The 21,315-nt window shown below is 36.2% G+C and overlaps 1 protein-coding gene across 3 annotated transcripts in view; it reads right to left on the bottom strand.

Moving 5' to 3' along the window:
* LOC118183304 (dynein axonemal heavy chain 2-like) overlaps positions 1-21,315 on the bottom strand; it is a 405,957-nt gene that overhangs the window by 23,922 nt on the left and 360,720 nt on the right. For all 3 annotated transcript variants that reach the window (XM_085822259.1, XM_085822257.1, XM_085822258.1), the window contains 3 exons: positions 18,935-19,084; positions 16,411-16,587; positions 8,035-8,109 (listed from right to left, as the gene is read on the bottom strand). In XM_085822259.1, coding sequence (XP_085678385.1) covers positions 8,035-8,109; positions 16,411-16,587; positions 18,935-19,084 — 402 coding nt within the window. The remainder of the gene's footprint in view (positions 1-8,034; positions 8,110-16,410; positions 16,588-18,934; positions 19,085-21,315) is intronic.

Genomic DNA, 21,315 nt, shown 5'->3' with positions numbered 1-21,315 from the left:
AGTGAAGAAGACTACATGACCAGTTTTAAAGGCGCTTGGGAAGAGCTCATGTTTCAGTAGGTTGTTGAAGAAGTGAAGAAAGAAGATGGGATGTGATTTGTAGGCGACCTTGAGGATGCTATAGTCTAGGCCGTCAGGGCCTGGTGCTTTCTTCTTGGGCAGGGTACGATAGATTTGTGTGATTTCTTGCCTGGTGAAGGGAATGTCGTCTTGGGTCATCGGTGCTGCGTGGTTGTTTCTAAGAAGCTTTTGTTCCGGTGAATCATCAGCTGGGTTATCTGAGGGAAAGACGGTGCTCAAGATAATTGCAGCAGTGTTTGAGGTAAGGCTGGTGTTCGAGTTGGCAGTTTGTTGCTGCAAGTAGATTTGGTGGGGTCGAAAAACTTTGCTTGTTGAGATTTTGTGGAGAATTCCGAAGGGATCAGAGTTCTCGCTGCAGAATTTCTTCCAGGTGGTAATTTTTGCAGTCAGTATGCTTCGTTTGTATGTAGCTCTCTCTTTTCTGAACTGTGTTAGGAAGAAGGCGCGTTCCTCTGGGGTGTCTGCTTTGGTAAGGCAGCGTCTTAGTGCCCGGCATTTTTGGCGTTGCTGGCGAAGGTCCTTCGACCACCATGAAAGACCTTGGATTTTCTTGGCTGTGCGGATGGGGAGAGTACTGTCACAGCATTTTTGTAGCTCCTGCGTTAGATGGTTTGTGTACTGGTCGAGGTCTGCGACGTTGTGGCAGCTCTGCAGTGAAGGAAGTTCTCTGCTAAGTAGGTCGTGAAGTTGCCTTTTCAGTGTCTTGATTTTTGCTTTCGGTAGTCTGTAGCGTTTAAGTATTGGGATGGTGGTGCTGGTGCTGATACTGAAGTGGATGTATTTGTGATCCGACAGGCTACAATCGTCTGACACCTCCCAGTTTTGCAATAAGTGGCTGGCGTTGTTGCTGGTAAGGGTCAGGTCTGGCCATCCTTTGTTGTAGGTGTTGTCAAACGTAGGGGGGGCATCTATGGAATTGTGAAGGTGGAGGTTGTTGGCGGCTATGTAGTCTTCAAATTCTTGACCTTTCCTATTGATGTCGGTATAGCCCCAGATTGTGTGATGGGCATTAAAGTCACCGCTGAAGATGGTGGGAGCGGAAGGGCATTTGAGACGAATTCTGTCCATTGCGGCAGTTGCTTCTGTGATGGTGTCCGCGGGGGAGGAGTAGATGGAGCTGAGGATGAAACTCATGTCTGAAGTTTCGAGGAGGATAGCGACACAGTCTCTTTCTGTTGTTACCACTACGGGAGTCCAAATCGGGTTGCATATTATGATAGCTGCTCGTGGGGCTTGGGTATTTTCGGTCACTTGGATTGTTCGCCAGGAAAGCGGGAAGGAAGCTACTTGGCCGTTCTTGCAATAAGGCTCCTGAATGAGAAGGATGTCGGTATCGTTTTGAATGGCATGTGCTGTTGCTTGTATGGTTGCCGCCTTTGCTCGTTGCAAATTTATTTGAATGCACTTGAGGAGGCTGTCTGGAGTTGTGACTGTTAAATTGCATATAACTGGTGGGGAGTGACCTGGCGGCAGATTGTGACACGATCTGCAGCTCTGAAGTGGGAGATTGTAAGCTTGTGCAGAATTTGGGTAAGACTGACTTGGTTGGGGAATGGTAGGATTAGTAGTTGATGCTGCGTCGAATCCTCTCGATGTACTTCTGGTAGGTTGGACAGCTGGGGTGGTAAGCTGGGTGTCCACAGGGGATTGTGCCTTTTGTCTTGTGATTGAAATCTGCGCAGTTGATGCATGTTGGATGGATCGCGGCGCAGTCTTTGACGTTATGTGCGCCGGAGCAGAAGGCGCAGTATTCCTTGTTGTGGCAGTCTTGTTGTAGGTGGCCAAACTCTTGACATCTGTAACAGCGTTTGGTACTGAAATATTCTGTGATCCTGTGCGCATGCCATCCGATGTAGATGCGGCCAGTTTGCATAATTTGTCTGAAGGCAGGTGGTTGGCATTCGGCGATCCACTTGACATTATTATTCTTGTCTTTAAGCCGGTGTAATAGTTTGAACGCTGTTTTGTTGAGGCTGAATTCCAATTCTATGATGTTCGCGAGTTCTTCCTTCTGCAGGGAGGTTGGGATATTGTGTATGGCTATGCGCGGGGATCTTGTGACAGGAAACTTTGTTGAGACGAGCTGTTTGCCTTTGTCGCTTTGAAGCGTGGTGGAGAGTTTGGAGAGGTCTGCTTGGGTGGCACACTCAACAGCGATACCTCCGTTCTGTATATGCCGGATCTTGCGCACCTTGATGCCAATCTGCGAAAGGGGAAATTCTTCTGCGAGTTTATGTCGTAGTGTATTGCTCGTGGCTTGTTCTTGTGGGTAGATGAGCAGAGTAGGCGGGGGTTGAAATGCGTGGGACAGAGCCTGAGCGTAGGTTGGGTGACAGGCTGGTTTGAGCCTGCTGTTTTGGTTGGTGCTGGCCAATTCAAAGTCCGTAGTATTCCTTGGTGGAGAAGAGACGTGGTCCGTGTTGGTCGTGCAATCTTTTGTTGTCTTTAGATTGGGGCCGCTTAGGGCTAAGGTCTTGAGCGCTTGCAGGAACCGCACTAAAGTTTCTCTTAAGTTGGTTGGCAGTAAGTGCCGGCCGGTTCGTTTAGATGTACAGATTTCGAGGCACTCCTCGTGCAGGGCAGAAATTTTATCTTCGTGTGAGAGAGAGGTGGAGTCTAGGATTGCGTCCAAATTGAGTTTGCTGACGTAGTATGAGGTATCTGTATTTGGCATTTTGTGAAGGAGCACCGTTGCGCTGTGCGCTGCAAGGACCAAGCTTAGAGTCCCTAAATGTGGTAAGCACACTAGGAAATTGCTTGAGAGGTCGTGTCACTAGAGTTGCGCACGCACTATTGCACGCGCAGTTGCTGAATAGTCCCAGTTGAAGTGCTATATAATTGGTAGTCACTACTTCGCAAAGTCACAGAGACGATGGCAGACGCTGAGAAGTTGTTATATAGTTGGAAGTCACTAAGTCACTAAAGATTTACAGATGATTAATATGTGTGGTAAGTTGTGTGCTCATCGATTGCGGGTGTTTGAATGGTATGAAACAGGTATACAAGGAAGAACAATATATTGCGGGCAATCAATTAAATGTAGCTATACAGATTAAATCAATCATATAACGATAAGAACAATCAATAATAATCTAGATACGATATAAATCAAATATGAAGGACAAGGAATGGATTAATTCATATATAAGAATCAGATATGGTGAGATTAACCAGGGTCCCTGAGTACGATGCTATAATGAGTGAAACCGCAGGGAAACAGAGAAATATACGGTCAACTTAATAACTAAAATGAGATATTACTAAAGCAGTGCGCATAAGGAGCACGTGGAAAACACTACAGAATCAAGTGCGTAAGAAAGCGTTACACACAGAAATACTTTTGGCATTAAAATCTGAATGTGCTGAGAGTTATTTAAAAATGTAAAACGTATTAAAATGTAAAATAAAATGTAAAATGTAAAATAATGCTAATTTTTACACCATAACAGTTCTAGGCAATAGTAACAAAGATAATACTCCTAGCCACAAAATCACTGAACGGAAGCATATAAAACAATCGTGAGTGAAGGATATGAGGATAATAAAACAGTTATAAATAGCATATAAAACAATCGTAACTGAAGGAAATGTGGACAATATAACAGATATAATAAAAACAAGTGAAAGTTATTGCATAACCTTAATACGAAACAGAATTTCAAAGATTAAGAATTATATAACACATTTGTGGGAGTTATTACAAATCATAAACACAGTGCACAATACAAAGGATTTACACACAGAGATATAAAAATAACAGTAATATTAATAGTTATTAATATTAGAATAGGTACTCATAAAGCAACGGTAAAATTTAAAAAAAAATAGTAATAATAATAAATAAATAAATAACAATTAACAATTAGAAAAACATCCACGTAACAGTAGGATAGTGGGAATGATAAGTGCGTAGATAAAGTCGCTAGAATGTCAATCGTAAACAACAGAAACGTATCAAAAGGAACACTGGTGGCGAGCTACGCTCAAAACAGCAAAGTACTAAACGTAAACAAACACACGTGCAGGGCGACTGTCAACCACACTCCACTAGACTAGACGCGCATGCGCTCTAGAAGGGTGAAGTCGTCAGACAACCGCGATAAGTGACCTGTCCTGCTGGTCCGACCCTGCGCCCCTACGACTAAAAATCAAGTCGGGTCTGTGGTGCTGGGGAAAGTGCAAGGTCACACAGAAGATATGTAATTAAAACAGATGACACTCAGCTACTAATTATGCTATTAAGACAAGTGAGGTATCAAATTAAAGACAATTTTATGGCCTAGGCCGGAGATGCAGGTGTATTAATCCAAAATTATCACTAAAACATCACAGAATTAACACACTGTACTAAATTGCACAAACACTTCACATACACGGCAGTGGTATCGTTGAAAAGAGCAGGTCTTTCACTTTTCGATGGTACTTAGATTGAAGTTGGATGCCTATTAGATCCGGAGATATCACTTTGGAAGTAAACACTGCAAATCCGCACTTCGCTCCAAAATCCGCATTCCACAATAGGCGTCGGAGGTCGCGAGACAAACAATGACTCCCCTTTTAATATGCTTGATATTAAAGCACGAATAGGCGGATTCTCATAAATTTTATATCAAAATGCGCAGCTTGTGAGGAGCTAGCCGATGATATTATTTTCGCTGTGATGCAATTATTATATCGTAGGGAAAAACAGTAAAAACGGGAGCTCGCGAAAACACGTCGTCGCCCTTTTCACCTCGTGGGGTTCCTCCTCTAGTAATCGTACAAAATTCATTGAAGTAAAAATCTTTTTAACTTTTAATTAATGCAAATAATACTTCGAGCTGGGTACGTGCCAACACTGAAGCCTGCCAGTGTTTTTTAGAACATGTATTCTATAAGATTCTGTGAATAAAATTTCCTTTTTGAAATTAAAAAAAAATATCGTGATCAATAATTTTGACAATAATCTGCATAGAAATCCTCGTAACTTAATCTCTTAACATCAGAAACTTTCTAAATGACTGTTTATTTTCAATGACGTACAAATGCAAAAATTTCGTTCTTCAATTTGTGCACGGTGAGAACTTTTGTAGACATGGCGTATAAAGTTGCGTTGAAGGTTTATAAAGCATCCCAAAACATACAGTACTGAAGTTTATGCATTTAAAAAATTCTTGAATTAACAATAAAATAGGAAGAAGTTTTTTTTCTGCGCTCAACAAAAAAAATGCTTTTAACATTCATGTAACTTTCCACTATAAAGTTAAAAAATCTGATGTGTACACCACATGACTTCCTTGTACGGAATATTAAATTATACGCATTTTTTCTTGCATTTTATTTAAACTTATTAGATTGAATTAAACCTACTTCGCCGACAGCGCATAAACCACAATAGAATAAATGCATTCTTTAAAATTCACTTTGTTTACCATAGCGACACTCTGGCGCTAGGTTTACTTAACAGTATTATATTTCATTCATATTATAACTCAGAATGCACAAAATGTATATCATTTAAAGAATTATCTAATCGTTGCCACATATTCTATTCAAATACTATAATAAAGCTAGAACTATGTATAAAAAAGAAATTAAGCAAATAAAACAAAAAAGAAAAAGTTTTTCACAGACGATTGAGTATTTCTCATTTAATTAATTCAGTTCTTACTTCGCGAGAAGGCAAAAATGCATAAAAACTCAAAATATCTATATTAAAAATTACGAAGTAAATATCAAACGCTTATTTCCTCGAAAAAATTCCAGAAAGAATTAAGCATGATTTAATTGGCAATAATAAATGAATGCGTTATCTTTGTTGTTGCGAAGCTAAGTTTCTCTAGATTGGCAACAAATCCACTAGTCTCCTGTTTCAAATGTAAATATCAATGGCCGCCATTAAAAACAGGCTTAGCGGCAATTAAACAACTTTACAATTGCTGATAATTCTAAAAATATTGCACACAGATTTACTAAAGGCATAAAATCCTTAACCGGAAGATAAAAATATAATTCAATCATTTTTAAAGAAAAAAAAAATGTACAATTTACAAGCATATAAAGGTAAAGAAATTGAGATCATTGAGCCGGGTAATAGAGTGGATATATATATAAATATATTTATATACGTTTGGTGCGGCCGATTGCAACCAAAATACGAGGTGCACATCTACATGTTATAGCAGTCTTATATACAAAATTTCAACGTTCTGAGGCTACTCGTTTTCGAGTTATGCGAGGAACGTACGTACGTACGTACATACGCACGTACAGACGCCACGAAAAATTCTCTTCAGAATTAATTTTAAAGCAGTTTTATAATTTTTTTGAAGGAAAAGAGTATTTTATTCTGTCCTTACGTACAGATATCACGCAAAAACATCGTTAAATTGCATTCGATAGCGGTCAAAATGGATATTTTCGTTGAAATATGCTGCCTGAAACTTTTCGCGATTACAATACTTCCTTTTTACTTCGTACAAGGAAGTAAAAAGACTTAATTACTCTGTTGATTAATAAAAAAGACAAATATCTATCTTTTAGATCTATATTTTATTCTGTGTGCTTGTAATTAGGATACCAAATTTACAAAATTTCAAATATTAAGATTTCTTTCTGAATTCTTAACATAATGATAAAAATTGTCACTAAGTAAACATACTATCATGTGTACAGTTGTAAAGACCTTATTTTATTCTAACCAATTATTTTTAATTTTAGAAACTTCCCTTTCCTTTCTGATTTCAGTTTTCTGCCAGAATGTAAATTTTAATGACGCGTATGCAAATCTAAGTGTGTTCGGAATCAGTATTTAAGCAGCGGTTTTAAGAGTAATAGTAGGAGAGTTAGTTCCGAATTGATGGCGCATGTTTGAAGTAGCTTTGCACGTGAATAGTTGGTGCTTAGCCAATCTCTTTAGATTATATTGATATTCTAAGTGCTGTGTGCAGCCGATTTAGCGGTTGAGATAAAGAAGGAGAAAGTCGTGTAGCCGATCTTACTTTATTGTGATTGTACATCTTATTTTTCTGTTAAATTACTTAGATACATGTGGTGGTAGATTGTGAGCACCGAGGGAGTGCGTTTCTGTTCAGTTTAGTTCAAATAAAAAGGTTTTTTAAACCTTCTTCTGCAGACATCTGTTCTTCCAAGACCTAGCGAGAATTCGCTACTTAGTCTTTTTAGTGGGGTCTGCAGTGTATGATTCCAAAACGTACTAGAAGACACTACACAGTAACTAATAAACTAAACATAATAAAAATATTTTAACTTTGTTTTTTATACATGAAGGATCTAGTTAGATCATGAAGGATCTAACTGATGTATACGATATACATAAAGGTTCTATATCGTATACATCAGTTTCCTAAGGTCTTCATAATAGATAGAAATCAAAACCGAAACTATGTTTTAGTTTTTATCAATTCAGGTAAAACAGAGTATCAGTTTTTACAAAAACTCTACAAAGATATACTAAATTATCTATCTAACTGAATAATATGTTTAATGTGAATAACTATGTTTTAGTTTTTATCAATTTAGGTAAAACAGAGTATCAGTTTTTACAAAAACTCTACAAAGATATACTAAAAATTATCTATCTAACTGAATAATATGTTTAATGTGAATAACTATGTTTTAGTTTTTATCAATTTAGGTAAAACAGAGTATCAGTTTTTACAAAAACTCTACAAAGATATACTAAATTATCTATCTAACTGAATAATATGTTTAATGTGAATAACTATGTTTTAGTTTTTATCAATTTAGGTAAAACAGAGTATCAGTTTTTACAAAAACTCTACAAAGATATACTAAATTATCTATCTAACTGAATAATATGTTTAATGTGAATAACTATGTTTTAGTTTTTATCAATTTAGGTAAAACAGAGTATCAGTTTTTACAAAAACTCTACAAAGATATACTAAATTATCTATCTAACTGAATGTATGTTATTAATTTTTGTCTTACCGGTGGAGCTTCTTTGATATGAGCTTCATCCAGCGTAGAAACATGGTATTCCCAAACTAGATCTCTCAGCATCACCTAAACATACAGATTTATATTAATTGTACAAATAAAATTAATATATAAATTATATAAAAAAATTAAAATCTTTGAAACAATCACTGTGCAAATGAATGTGTAGTGATTTGTAATACATAACTATTGAAAACTATTTACTAATCATTAGATTCACTTTAATTCACTTCAAAAACTGTTCACCGATCACTTTAAAAAAAGTTTTAATAAGAATTCCTAAGACTTTTCAGATACATCCAAAAACTTCAGTTTTAATGACTGCAGTAAATTAATTCTTGCAATTAAACAATAGATTAACTTCAGCAAAATTGTAATAACACCCATCAAATTCAATCAGCTACATTCTCCATGAACAAATACAATAATTGTCACTTCATGCAAAATTATACAAAGCGACAAATTCTTTTATCCAATAAGGAGGAAAATATATGGAGAAATAAACTGAAATTATAGATCTTCATTTTGCTCAATAAACTCATTTAAATATTTATGAACAATAATATATTTCATAGATAAATTTAATTATTATTTATTCATTTTATCAAGCATATTTTTTAAATGTTTATAAATATATTTTTCAGTTAATTATTATTGCTGTTCTTACTATACCCTATGTACCCCCATTCTCTTTCTATATGGCAAATACATTCTCCAGTAGTGTTGCATAAAAATGTACAGTGCAAGTGAAAAAATAAACAAGCTTCAAAAGCGAAAGCTCAGTACAAATAATTAGTGTCATCATATCGAAATCTTCAATTATATGAGGGGTGTTTTTTAAGTAAGGGTCATTTGAAAATAAAAACTAAACGAAAGAAAATTTTCCAAAACCAAATTTATTTTCAAATTCTACATACGTTTCTCTATTCTTCAACAGAGTGTTCAAGTTTGTTTAAACACTTATCATACCTTAGAACTAGATTTTGAATACGCTCTTCGTGGAAACTTGCCGCCTGCCCCGATAACGAAGAGGTCACGACTGTTTTCCCGTCCTACACTAGACACTTCAAGAAATTCGTTTGAAAGTGTGCTTATGGTGCAGCATCTGTTCTCAAGAATTTGTGCTTCATCCGAAGTCACCATATCGTCTGTGATTACAGATGGGCGACCAGAGCGGGACTCATCATGGACGTTGTCGCGGCCAGCTTTGAAGTCTCTGACCCATTAATGCACTTTGTCTTCACTTATGGCAGTAGCTTCGTAAACTTCACAAATCTACTAGTGAAGGTCTGCAGCAGACAGATTTCTTGCCGGCAAAAAACGTGGCGGGAGATTCGATAATCTTGAACATTTTAAAGACACAGAACAGACCGTATAATTTACCTACACAGCTGCGACAGAGCACAGTTGTTTCTAAAGGATGCCGAAACACGACGCAAGCACTTTTTGCCACCCGCGCAAAGTAAGTACCCGCGTTTTCAAAGTAAGTTTGCATAACGGCCCTTACTTTGAAAACAAACTATGTATTTTTCCAAGATCCTTGTTTTATTTAAACTTATTTTATGAATGAATAAAGATTATTATATACAGATACATACACAAATTATCCTTCATGAAGAAAATGTGTCAACTATTAAAAATATAAAAATGCAAAAGAATATAACTGATATATAGAAGCTCATTAAATAACTATTTTTTCACTGTTATTATAAGGTATTTCTCCCGCTTTCTTAGCATGTTTTCATGGTGTAAAGGCCAGGGCGCTCGGCGCGTATTTGAGAGGTTCGAGTCTCGGCGACGGCATTGCTCATTTTCCACGTCTCTCGTAGATATATATATAGACTAATGTTTCTGCATCCCTTTTAAACAATTAATTAAAGTGAAGAATGTAATTAAATCAATTTCAAAACCTGAAATATTTTGGAAGCGATATTTATACTCCGTAGTAGTAAAATAATGCGCTTTGTAGCAAAGTGTATATTTACGTTAGTATAGTTTTTATTTGGAAAATTTTAATACACAGAATATGTATTCCAGTTACATTTAAAACAATTTCAGAAACTTCCATTATATAATGGCATTTTTGTCATAAATACTAAATTCTAGGAAATATTTTTATAGAATTAATATGATATGGGGATTCTTAAAAAGAAGTTGTTGAATAATATTCGATCAAAAGAAATGGTGTAAAGAGAAATCTTGAGGTTTTCTCATACAATAACAAATCAAAATCACTTAAAAACAGAATTAGGTATATACTTTTCTTTTTAAAATTAGAAATATAGGTCAAGTTGGAAAAAAAAAAAAAAAAAAAGACTGACACATATTTCAGATTTTAAAACCTGAGTATCTCCATTTCGTTGAGCTTATACAAGGTGTGTTCGAAAAGTTCGGTGAATTTTACCATAAAAAAGGAAACAAGAGAACACAAGCAAAATAGCTTTACTGACCTTCAAAGTATTCGCCATTAGGAACAATACACTTCTGACATCGGGTGTACAATTGTTGGAAACTGTCTGCAAACGCTTCTTTCGGTATGGCTCGAAGCACCGTTGTCACACGTTGTTGGATCTCAGTAATGTCGGAAAAGTTTTGGCCTTTCAGAACTCCTTTGAGGCGGGGAAACAGGAAGAAGTCCGCGGGAGCCAGATCTGGAGAATATGGAGGGTGATCCAAAACTGGAACCTGGTGCCTGTCGAGGAATTGGGTTACACGGATCGCAGTGTGCGGCCGGGCGTTGTCATGGAGCAGATTCCACTGTCCATTCCGGTACTGTGGCCGAATTCGGCGTATGCGTAGCAGCAACCGTTTCAAAACCCCCTCGTAGTATTCCACATTGACGGTTGTAGCCGCGGGTACAAATTCACGATGGATCAAACCCTTACTGTCGAAAAAGACGATCAACAACGTCTTGATCCTGGATTGTGTCAAACGACTATTTTTGGGAGTGGGTGACGACGATGAACACCATGCCATGGATTGCCGCTTGGTCTCCGGATCGTATTGAAAGCACCACGACTCATCACCTGTAATTATTGTTTCCAAGAATTGCGGATTCCGGTCACACATGTCGATAAAATCTCCAGAGGTTTCCATTCGGTATTGCTTTTGCTCGTCTGACAGCGAGTGCGGTACAAACAGGGCGCATATCTTACGTTTATGCAAATGTTTGTGCACAATGGTGCTCACACTGTCTAGGCTTATCTGCAATTCGCCAGCTATCATTCTTAAAGATAGTCGTCGATCTGCCGCAAGCATCCGTCGAACGCGTTTCACACTGTCTGGAATTGTGCTTGTTGTAGGGCACTCCGACCGCGGCTCATCTTTGACATCCTCCTTTCCGTCTGTAAAGCGTTTAAACCACTCATAAACATACTTTTTACTCACTGCTTCCTGACCGTAAACTTTCACTAACATGTCCTGTGTCTCCGTCGCCGTTTTGCCTAACTTGAAGCAAAACTTTATGCGTTGCTCCATGTCACACTCACAATCTTTCTCACACTGACTGTGTTAAACTGCTCATAGCGTGCGCTTCCTCTTATCTGTCGTAAAATGGCTGTTAGATGGCTCTAGATGACATTTCTGTCACTGCGTCTGCGTGAGTGCAAGATCCTAACGACGCGGTTTTTTAATTATGAGATCAATCACCGAACTTTTCGAACACAACTTGTAAATAAGAAAAGTGTATGTATTTTTATGGAAATGAACATGATGGTGATTTCAATTTTATAAAACTGAATGGGATAGCTTATAACTATGAAAGAGTGAAAGCAGAAAATGAAAACAAGTTCTTTTTTCAGTTAATGACTAAAATGATAGATCATTATTATTACTGTTTTTAACATTACTTAGGAGTAACATACTGTCTCACACCAGAACCAGCTTCAGTGCCTGAAATATAAAGTTGTTCGGAGAGTAATTTAATTTTTTTCCCCAACAGAGGGCTCAATTCTATTTTTTCACCAGCAACTTCACACATGAGTTGCATAATCATTATATATTTTGACAGCTGATATAGCAAGGCTTGTTTGCGAAAACGTTCGATTGATTCTACGCAGTAGGTTTTGGTTGGTGCTCTTTTAGATATGGAAATGAAAAAAAGCATTTTTGGCGTATTTGACTTTTTTGCTATTGAAAAGGTTAAAATGCTGTTCAAGCAAGAAAAAAATTATCCGATGTGTTTGGAGAAGATGTCTTGACAGAACGCCAGTGCCAAAACTGATGTACAAAATTTCCATTCAGCAGTTTTGATCTTGAAGATGCATCACGTGCTGGAAAGCCAGTTGAAGCTGATGAAGACACAGGCATTAATTGATGCAAACCGGCGAATAACAACTCATGAGATCTTTGAGAGATTAAATTTATCGAAGTCGACCATTCATGGTCATTTGAAATGCCTAGGTTTAATCTCAGAACTTGACATATATGGGTTCCTCATCTCCTTAAGCTCTCTATCAGCTTCAACTGACTTTCCAGAACGTGGTGCATCTTTTTAGAGAGAGAGTAAAATTAAGAACAGAATTATTACTTTTTTATGAAAACCAAAATGAACTGAGAGTTAAAATAGAAGAAAATAATTAAAAAAAATATTTCAATATATATATTTGTAACGAAAATTCTCCGCTAAAAATATTCTTAATAAAGTTAGAAAAGAAACATAAAAGCAGTAGCTTTAGTGCTGGTAGTAATCTCCACCCAAATCTATGATTTTCTGCCAACTCTTTGGTAGTTTTTCAAAGCCTTCGGCCCAGAAACTTGGTGGATGCGAGTCCAAAAACAGGCCAAGCTCATTTTGGACATCTTCATTGATAACGGCGCCAGCATAGACTAGCATCTCGCTGTACACTTTATTATAGAGAAATTTATAATAAGGCACACCACTCGTTGTGGATAATTGTGGTGTTCCAGACACTCATTGTGGATAATACCACGGCAATCCCACTAGATACAAAGCATGATGTTTTTGTTAGTCAAATTGTGCTTTGCGATGCTCACCGGCCGCAGACCAATCTCATTTTCGGCTTGTATTGTTGAAGTAAAGCCACTTTTCATCACAAGTGACGATCCAGTCCAGACTTTTGTCCTTACGCTGATATTCGAGCAGATTAGTGCAGGTCCGAACACGTTTGTCTTTATCTGCTTGAGTTAGCTCATGCGGCACCCAGCGATTGAACTTGTACGTCAAGTTGATACAATGTATAGCCCGGCTATGGACATGGCGCTAACGTCTAACTCCTTAGCAAGCACTCGAGTGGTTGCATACTGATGTTCTTTCACAAGTTCTTGCAGGCGGGCCTCATCAACATCAGAAGGCCGGCCATAGCGATCTGCTTCTTGAATGTCATAGTCTTTGTTTTTGAACTTTCAGTACCAAATCTTCCTAATGTCATATGATACAACATTAGCTAGTACTGTACACATTTGGTGACATTCTGTAGCCGGCGTTTTGCAACAGAACTGGAAGAAAATGAGAGTTCTAATCTGGTAGCATGATAGTTCCATTTCAGACACCTTGTACTGAATGATAACGATATTTTTTTTACGAATTTCACAAGACAGTGTTCTAAACCAAGTTACTTTGTTTCAAATGCCAAAAATCGTTTAAAAAATATTATTAAACATGCCAAAGCTAACCGCTTGCACAGATGATATTTACGGTTGCGGAAAACTTTCGTTTCAACTCGATATTAATATATTCTCACAAATTTTTTAAGCAATCAGTGAGCAATGACAGTTACAGAAGAGAAATAAATCAGCAAGGATACTAGTAATCGGAAAAAACTGAAATTTTGGCGCTGATATTAAATAAAATGGCTCTCATTTTGAGAGAAAAATAACTGAATCTCTCTTTAGAAACAAATAATTTAGCTGCTGTGTGCACCACTGTTTATATCTAATAATAAAGAGTAAGCTAATATGTCTTGTATTTTAAGGGAAAAGTTTGCATCAGCTTGTTCTCTGAAAACAAATCATTCTTTGCTGAAATCACGCTCTAAAAACTCTTGTTCTTCAGTAAGTCGCATCAATAAACAAAAATATTTTACATATTTTTAATACTCACTGATTAGTAATTCTTCTGCTTGAGATGAAATACTAATTATCTAGAAATATTGTTTTAATTTTTGCAAAAAGAAGATTTTAAGGGACAGGAATGTAAGTTTATGACTTAAATATTACGCACTATAAGGTATTTCTCCCGCCTTCCTAGCGTGCCCTCGTGGTGTACTGGTTCTACACGCTGGGCCGGTATTTCCAGAGGTCCGCGATTCGATTCCCGGGGAAGGCGTTTGCTCATTTTTCATCTCTCCGGCTTTTCCAATTAACCTAATATCTCTACAGCACATTTATATATTTATAAACACATAACAATTGTGAATATTAGACTGTAATTTTATCCATCAAATGCATTACTACATTTACTCCCGCATCTCTTCCTTGTTTTACTAATATTATATTTTAAAATCAAAGCAAGGAAAATTACGTGGTTCATTTTTTTTTCTGAGGGGGAGTTAAAGAGCAAGGCTATAGTCTAGGCGACCAGCTTTGTTTATTTAAAAAGTGAGCAAAGAAAAAAAGATCATACGTGATGCTGAATCTGTAAATGAGAATTGGTTGTACACTTTTTAACAAACATGAGTCCTTATTTGAATGAACAGTACGTGATGTTTCAAGACCAAAACTAATTAGTAAATACTGTTTCTCGAAGAATGAAAATATTCAAAATTAAATTCGGATTGAGTCAATCTGGTATATTAGGGGCAATAATGCAATCCACTCTGGAATTCTATATGGGTAAAGTCATGTAAAATGCAAAAAACAGGCAGCCTTGATCTCAGTTTTGTCATTAAAATTTGAGAACAGATTTGAAAATTTTAGAAAATATCACTCGTATTCCAAATATATGAGCTGCTTCATTCTCAGTTAATATCAAAAGTGAAAATCGAATTTATAGGGCTTAAATCAAATCTGTAGCATAAAGGAAATTAATTCAAATGTACCTTTATAAGTTGAATTTATCTACAGAAAAATTCTGAGCATTTCATGAACATTTCTAGCTCATGATGCCTGGTTTTGGAAACATGTATTGCAAGCATCATTTCGTTTCCTCTAATTATGAAAAGTAAAGTGAGGATAAAAAAATTGTCTATGTGAACGCTCTTTTTTACGATCACTATAGTAACAAATAAATTAGACAAATATGCTTTGATTTTCAAAAACGAGCTTAATATGCTGAATGCAGTATTTTAAATATAAAATACTGTATTCAGATTTCTGGATTCAAAAGTTAATGTAGGTTTACGAGACACATTAGTAAGGTATTTCTCCCACTTCCCTAGCGTGCCTTCGTGGCGTAACGGTAGCACACTGAGTCGGTATTCCAGAGGTCCGTGGTTCGATTCCCGGCGAAGGCGGTTGCATATTTTTCATCCCGCTGGCTTTCAAAAAAAAAAAAATCCTAATGTCTCTACAAGTATACAGAGACATTAGGTATTTTTTGAAAGCAAGAGACATGAAAAATTAACAATGCCCTTACCGTGACTCGAACCACGGACCTCTTGAATACGCGTCGAGCGTGATGACTACTATACTACGAAGACATGCTAAGAGGGCGGGAGAAATACCTTATATACTCCCCTCTTTTAAAGGGCGACTGGGAATCAGGGGACCCAATCGCCAAATCCTGGTGGTGAAGAATCATCATTCACCACCTTTTAGTTCGGGCGCTACTGTAGCATTATCAGATTATTTATTTTTTAAAGCAGGAAACATGAAAAATGAGCAATGCCATCGCCGGGACGCGAACCACAGACCTCTCGAATACTCGTCGAGCGTGCTGACCACTACACTACGAAGGCATGCTAAGAAGGCGGAAGAAATACCTTATAAGTAATATAGATAGTAATTTGGACATCAATTAACATTAAATTTTGCATGTAGCCTTTTGGCGTACTTTCATCTGGCGATGTGCTCCTTGGCACATCTTTAATGAGACATATGATCCATGGGCTCTGAATAGACACCTCTCCATTAAAAGATGAAATTAAAAATTTAAAAGACATATATAAACAGATAAATGTATTAATATTATTGCATTGTATATTTCAAAAAGCCAATGATAAGTAATTTTATTATTCTAAATACTATTCTTTTCATTTAGACGCATTATTTTGCTATTCGTCCATACTCTGTATGATACTATTATAAATCAGAAATTTCTAAATCACATCCTGACAACATCTGGATGGGAAAACAGATGCGTGAATATGGTAAAGCGTTAAATTATCCTCAAGGAGCTAACATGAAATTCATATAATCAATTAATGATTTTAAGTAAAAATGAGTAGCAAGTCAAATATTTATGCATACATCATTTTCCTTTGCTGATATCTGCAAAGCAGCATTTAGAACACTACTTGGTGCGGTAAATCCAGGTAACCAGAACTTGATAGGAGGTGAACCTGAAGAAGACCAATCATGAAATTGTTCCACCCTCATTTTTAGATCTTGAATCCATGACCCAAGTGGTTTTAAAGATGGATATGCCTAAATATAGTATGTAATAAATAAAAAATTAATAGTTTACAGTTAGTTAAAATATTAAAAAAATTGCGAGCAATGTGTCGTACTTCAAATATGCTGTTCTATCTAATTTCTTATTCATATTGAAAATCAGATCAATATATGATTACAAAACAAAAGAAAATTCATTGCAATTGAGAATAATTTCTTTTTTTCTTTCTTAATTTCTGAATCGTATAACGAAAAGGGAATATTACACAGTCGAACCTTAAGGGACTGAAAGTTTAGTTCACTGTATTTGTTCTTATAAGGAAAAAAAAAAAAAAAAATTGGATCTTCTTACAAAACAGCATAAAAATTTATTAATGAATCATCCCAGACACACACACCAAAAAAACCCCTCATTAGCATATTAACATTTTCATAAAGATTCTAATTTTAAAATATCATATCAAGGTTTAATTACAATTATTATTACTTCCAATTACTTCATTCATTACTTCACATAACTTCTTTCAACGCCTATTAAATTATAAAAAAAAAAAAATATTTCCTTCACTTCATTTGAACTTGCAAATTAATTAACCGATCTCTCAAGTCGAAAACGACATCAAAAATTGCAAATTTCGAAAATAAATATCCCGCTTAATTTTTGTCGTATGGGAGTCGAACTTCTGTTTTTATTTTTTCATGAAAATTTATTGATAATAAATAAAATTTTCCAAACTAGTATAAGAACTAGGAGATTTCATTAAATGTTATATTTCGTTCTTTGTCCGAAAATTAATTTAAAAAAAATTGAAATTTCCAAAACACGAATATTTTCGTCATTTACAATACTTCTGTAACTGGAAGTATATGTCTACCACGAACGATTGCGAAAATAAAAGATGAGTAAGGACTTTTAAGCCGGGTAAAGGATATATATATATATATATATATATATATATATAAACCAACCTCTTATATATATATATGTAAGATAAAAAATATGTAACTATATGAATATGAATTTCTTTTTAATGTATGCACTTCCCCCTCTCTATGCTAAAAAGCTTTTTCGAAACAGCGTTATAGCTGGAAACTAATTCCACATTATGTCATCTTAGCCTCTTGCACTGAGTATAGTTCTTAGCCAATCAGATTAAAGAAAAATTTTACTATAAATACCGCTACAATTAAACTACGCACTCCCTTTCTATGCTCGCTCATGTTTAGTTGACTCACATCTATACACCGTTCTGCAGTATCTTCCATTTTTTCTTAAATGTGACTGCGTATACCAAACTGTGGGGTGCGTTAGCATCCCTGCTGTTGTACAAATTAAGAAGATAGGTGTTATAAAATTCGTCGTCCAAAAATAAAAATGATGTTTTAACCATAAAGCCCGTTGTGATTTTCCTCCATTTATCTACAACGAGTAACTTCAGCTATCTGCTATCTCCGTCCACACCACAAATGATGTGCAGCTGTTCCGCAAAACTAATATGACATTATATATCTATATCTATTACCTATATCTATAGATATATAATGATGTTATTAGTTTACACACACACACACACACACACATATATATATATATATAACAAATAGTTGGAATTTAAACTACTAATTTAAATTCTAAAAATTTTTTCTCATTAATGGTTTTAAATTTGTGTTCCTTAGAGATGGTATATGGAAAGTTTTCTTATTATAAATTATTATGAATTATTAGTTTATATATACATACATATATATATATATATATATACGTGTATATAAATATATACGTGTATACATATATATATATACGTGTATAAAACGTGTATATATATATATATATATATACACGTTTTGTTCTACAGATTCCAATAAAAAAGGGAGGAGCATAACTAGATGTTATAGTTGTCCCATATATAAAATTTCAACGTTCAAGCGTAATCAAATTCCTTTTGAACACATTTTAAATACATCTTACAATCTGTTTTTGAAAAACAAAATGAATTCCGAATGAATTCGGGAACGGTCAAAATAGTTAATTTGGCCCAGGATATATGGCAGTTTTGTTTTAACCTCTTAAAAAGACTTTTGAATCTATGAAATTTTTGTGATCAACATAATTTTATCTTGAGGAAGGCATAATTTTGTTCATATAAGCCAACCATAACAAAATTAAGTCTTACCTAGAAATTAAGCCATGATATGAAAGACACGTTTACTAACAATAACCCTTATTCAAGTAGTATTCTTATAATTTAATTATTAGAATTAATTATGGTTACAGAATGTATTATTAATTAGCACTTTTAAAATTTATCTAACAGAATAAATAATGATTATACAACATTTCGTTGATTTTACATACAATGCGCTTTTAAAATATGTTTACCTTTTGCCAGTGTCTAGGAACTTCCATTCTCAGCATAACATCAGACAATTCTTCCAGTTTTTGATTTATAATTCGTTTTCCTTTAATGCTTTCTTCCAAATCTTTTATTTCTTCAGAAACTAATTCTACTAGGGCATTGTATTGTTCAGACTGAAATTAATCAATAAAAATGTCTTATTAACTGCATGATAATGGTCATGCTAAAATTTATAGAACCACCATAAATTACAGTCGTCTAAAAATTAATGAGAAATAGTGAAATTCAGATTTTATTGAAACACCATTCGGAAAATATTTTGGTGGGGAGGGGGAATCTCATCTAGGAAATCATACTCTTCTAAATACACTCATGTTCATAAATTAAGGATAATAATGCAAAATCAGGCAAAGGAAGAGTTAGAAGAAAAACAAATTTGACTTTTTTGTAAAGCTTATTTATTAAACAAAAGGTAAAGAGCAAAAAAAAGATGCTACATGTTTGATATTATTAAAAAAATTAGCGATTTTTTCCTCCCTGAAGCAAATTACAAAAAAAAAAAAAAAAAAACCCACTATTTACAAAAAACCAATATTACATGATTGGTATGATTGTTAATACATTGTATGTCTCCCAGAAGATGCAATACAGTCTGTACAACGCCTAGACATGCTGAGTATCAAATTATCGATCTGATCTTGGGGGATATTACACCGCTCAAAAAGCAATGCTCTCCGAAGTTCCGGTAGACATGTAGGAGGAGGTTGACGGGCTGCAACTCGTCGGCCAAGCATGTCGCACACGTGCTCTACTGGACTCAAGTCCAGTGAGAATGCTGGCCAGTCCATACGGCTGATATCCTCCGATTGAATGCATTCGGTTACGATGTTTGCACGGTGAGAACGGGCGTTGTCATCCATAAACACAAATTGCGCGCCCATGGCGCCCCGAAACAAACGTACATGTTGTTCCAGAATGACGTCCCGATAGATTTGGCTTGTCATGGTTCCTCTTTGAACATGCAGGTCAGTTCTGGAAACCAGAATAATTCCACCCCAAACGAGCACTCCTGCACCACTGTAACGGTGTCGTTCAATGATGTTTTCTTGGTGGTAACGGGTACCTGGAGCTCTCCATATGAAATTCCGGCGAGAATCAGACTGCAAGCTAAACCTGGACTCTTCGGAAAACATCACGCAAGCCCACTGTTGCGGTGTCCACAATGCATGCTCTCTACTCCAGGCTAACCGCAGGAGACAGTGAGTTGCAGTAAGTGGAACGCATCTAACAGTTCTACGAGCATATAGACCAATCTGCCCTAAGCGTCTGTACACGGTCTGCCTTGAAATTGCCTGTTTCTCTTGGCAGTAACTGCCAAATACCGGTCCTCATTCCGCGTTGCAACTCTGGGGCGACCTGTGCTGTAACGTTTACTAACATTACCATCATCTTGGAATCGTTGCCAAAGCCTGGAGATGACACTCTGGACAATTCCAAGTTCGTCTGATACTTCCAGTTGGGTACGCCCACATTGTAAGGATCTTAAGTTTTACTAACGTTTATTTTATTTTAAATTTTTACTATCACTTCTTATTTTCTATTTCCGGCCAGAATTAAAAGCTTTAACTTATTTATGCAAATTTGTCTGGCGAACGCCAAGTAGTTAAGTTGTGGCTTTTTGCCAGGCAAAAGAGGAAGGAGTTAGTAGAAGCAGGCCGCTTGCCTTAGCAGTTTTTACTCGGTTGCTGGTTGCCTTCCTGGCCAGAGGTTTAATCCTCTTGATAATTTTAAACGTATTGTAGTGCTAACAGTTCTCTGTACTACATACGGCTCCCTGTTAATATACGGCCAATCTTCTCGGAGGCCCTTGTTTGTTACTCCAAAGTTGAGTTAGAGTTTAGTTAATATTTTTATATTCTTACGTTCAGACCACAAGTGGTTGGTCTCTGTATTCCGAACTCCGGAAATCATTGTAAAGAGTGAAAAATAAAGGGTTTCGTATACCCTTCCTGTGTATCTTGTCTACTTCCCACATTTATTGAACATAGCCTTAGTAAGCTCTCTGTTCCGAGTCAGGTTCTTGAATGTTCCCAAAGCAAGTAAGGCAGAACACTGAACCTGATAGTGGCGCCCGACGGAGAAGAATAACCATGGCCGAGTTTCAAGAAGAACCTGTGCTGCCTGCAGAAGCGGCTCAGAATCCAGAAATGCCAGCTGCCGCCCTGGAAGGATTTGGTTACATCGTCCAGACCATGCGCGCAGCGATGAAACCAGAAGCAACATTTAATGGAAACTCACCGGTAACCAGTTTTTTGGAAAAACTAGATGACCACTTCATGATGTATCCCGTGCATGAGTTCCAAAAATTCACCTTAGCTACCAGCGCTTTGAGGAGCCAAGCGCT

Source organism: Stegodyphus dumicola, chromosome 8, assembly GCF_044657685.1.
Source record: "Stegodyphus dumicola isolate Sdum_Otavi_A_Nest chromosome 8, ASM4465768v1".
Classification (NCBI taxonomy): Eukaryota; Metazoa; Arthropoda; class Arachnida; order Araneae; family Eresidae; genus Stegodyphus; species Stegodyphus dumicola.
This window is presented reverse-complemented; position numbering and strand designations above follow the sequence as displayed.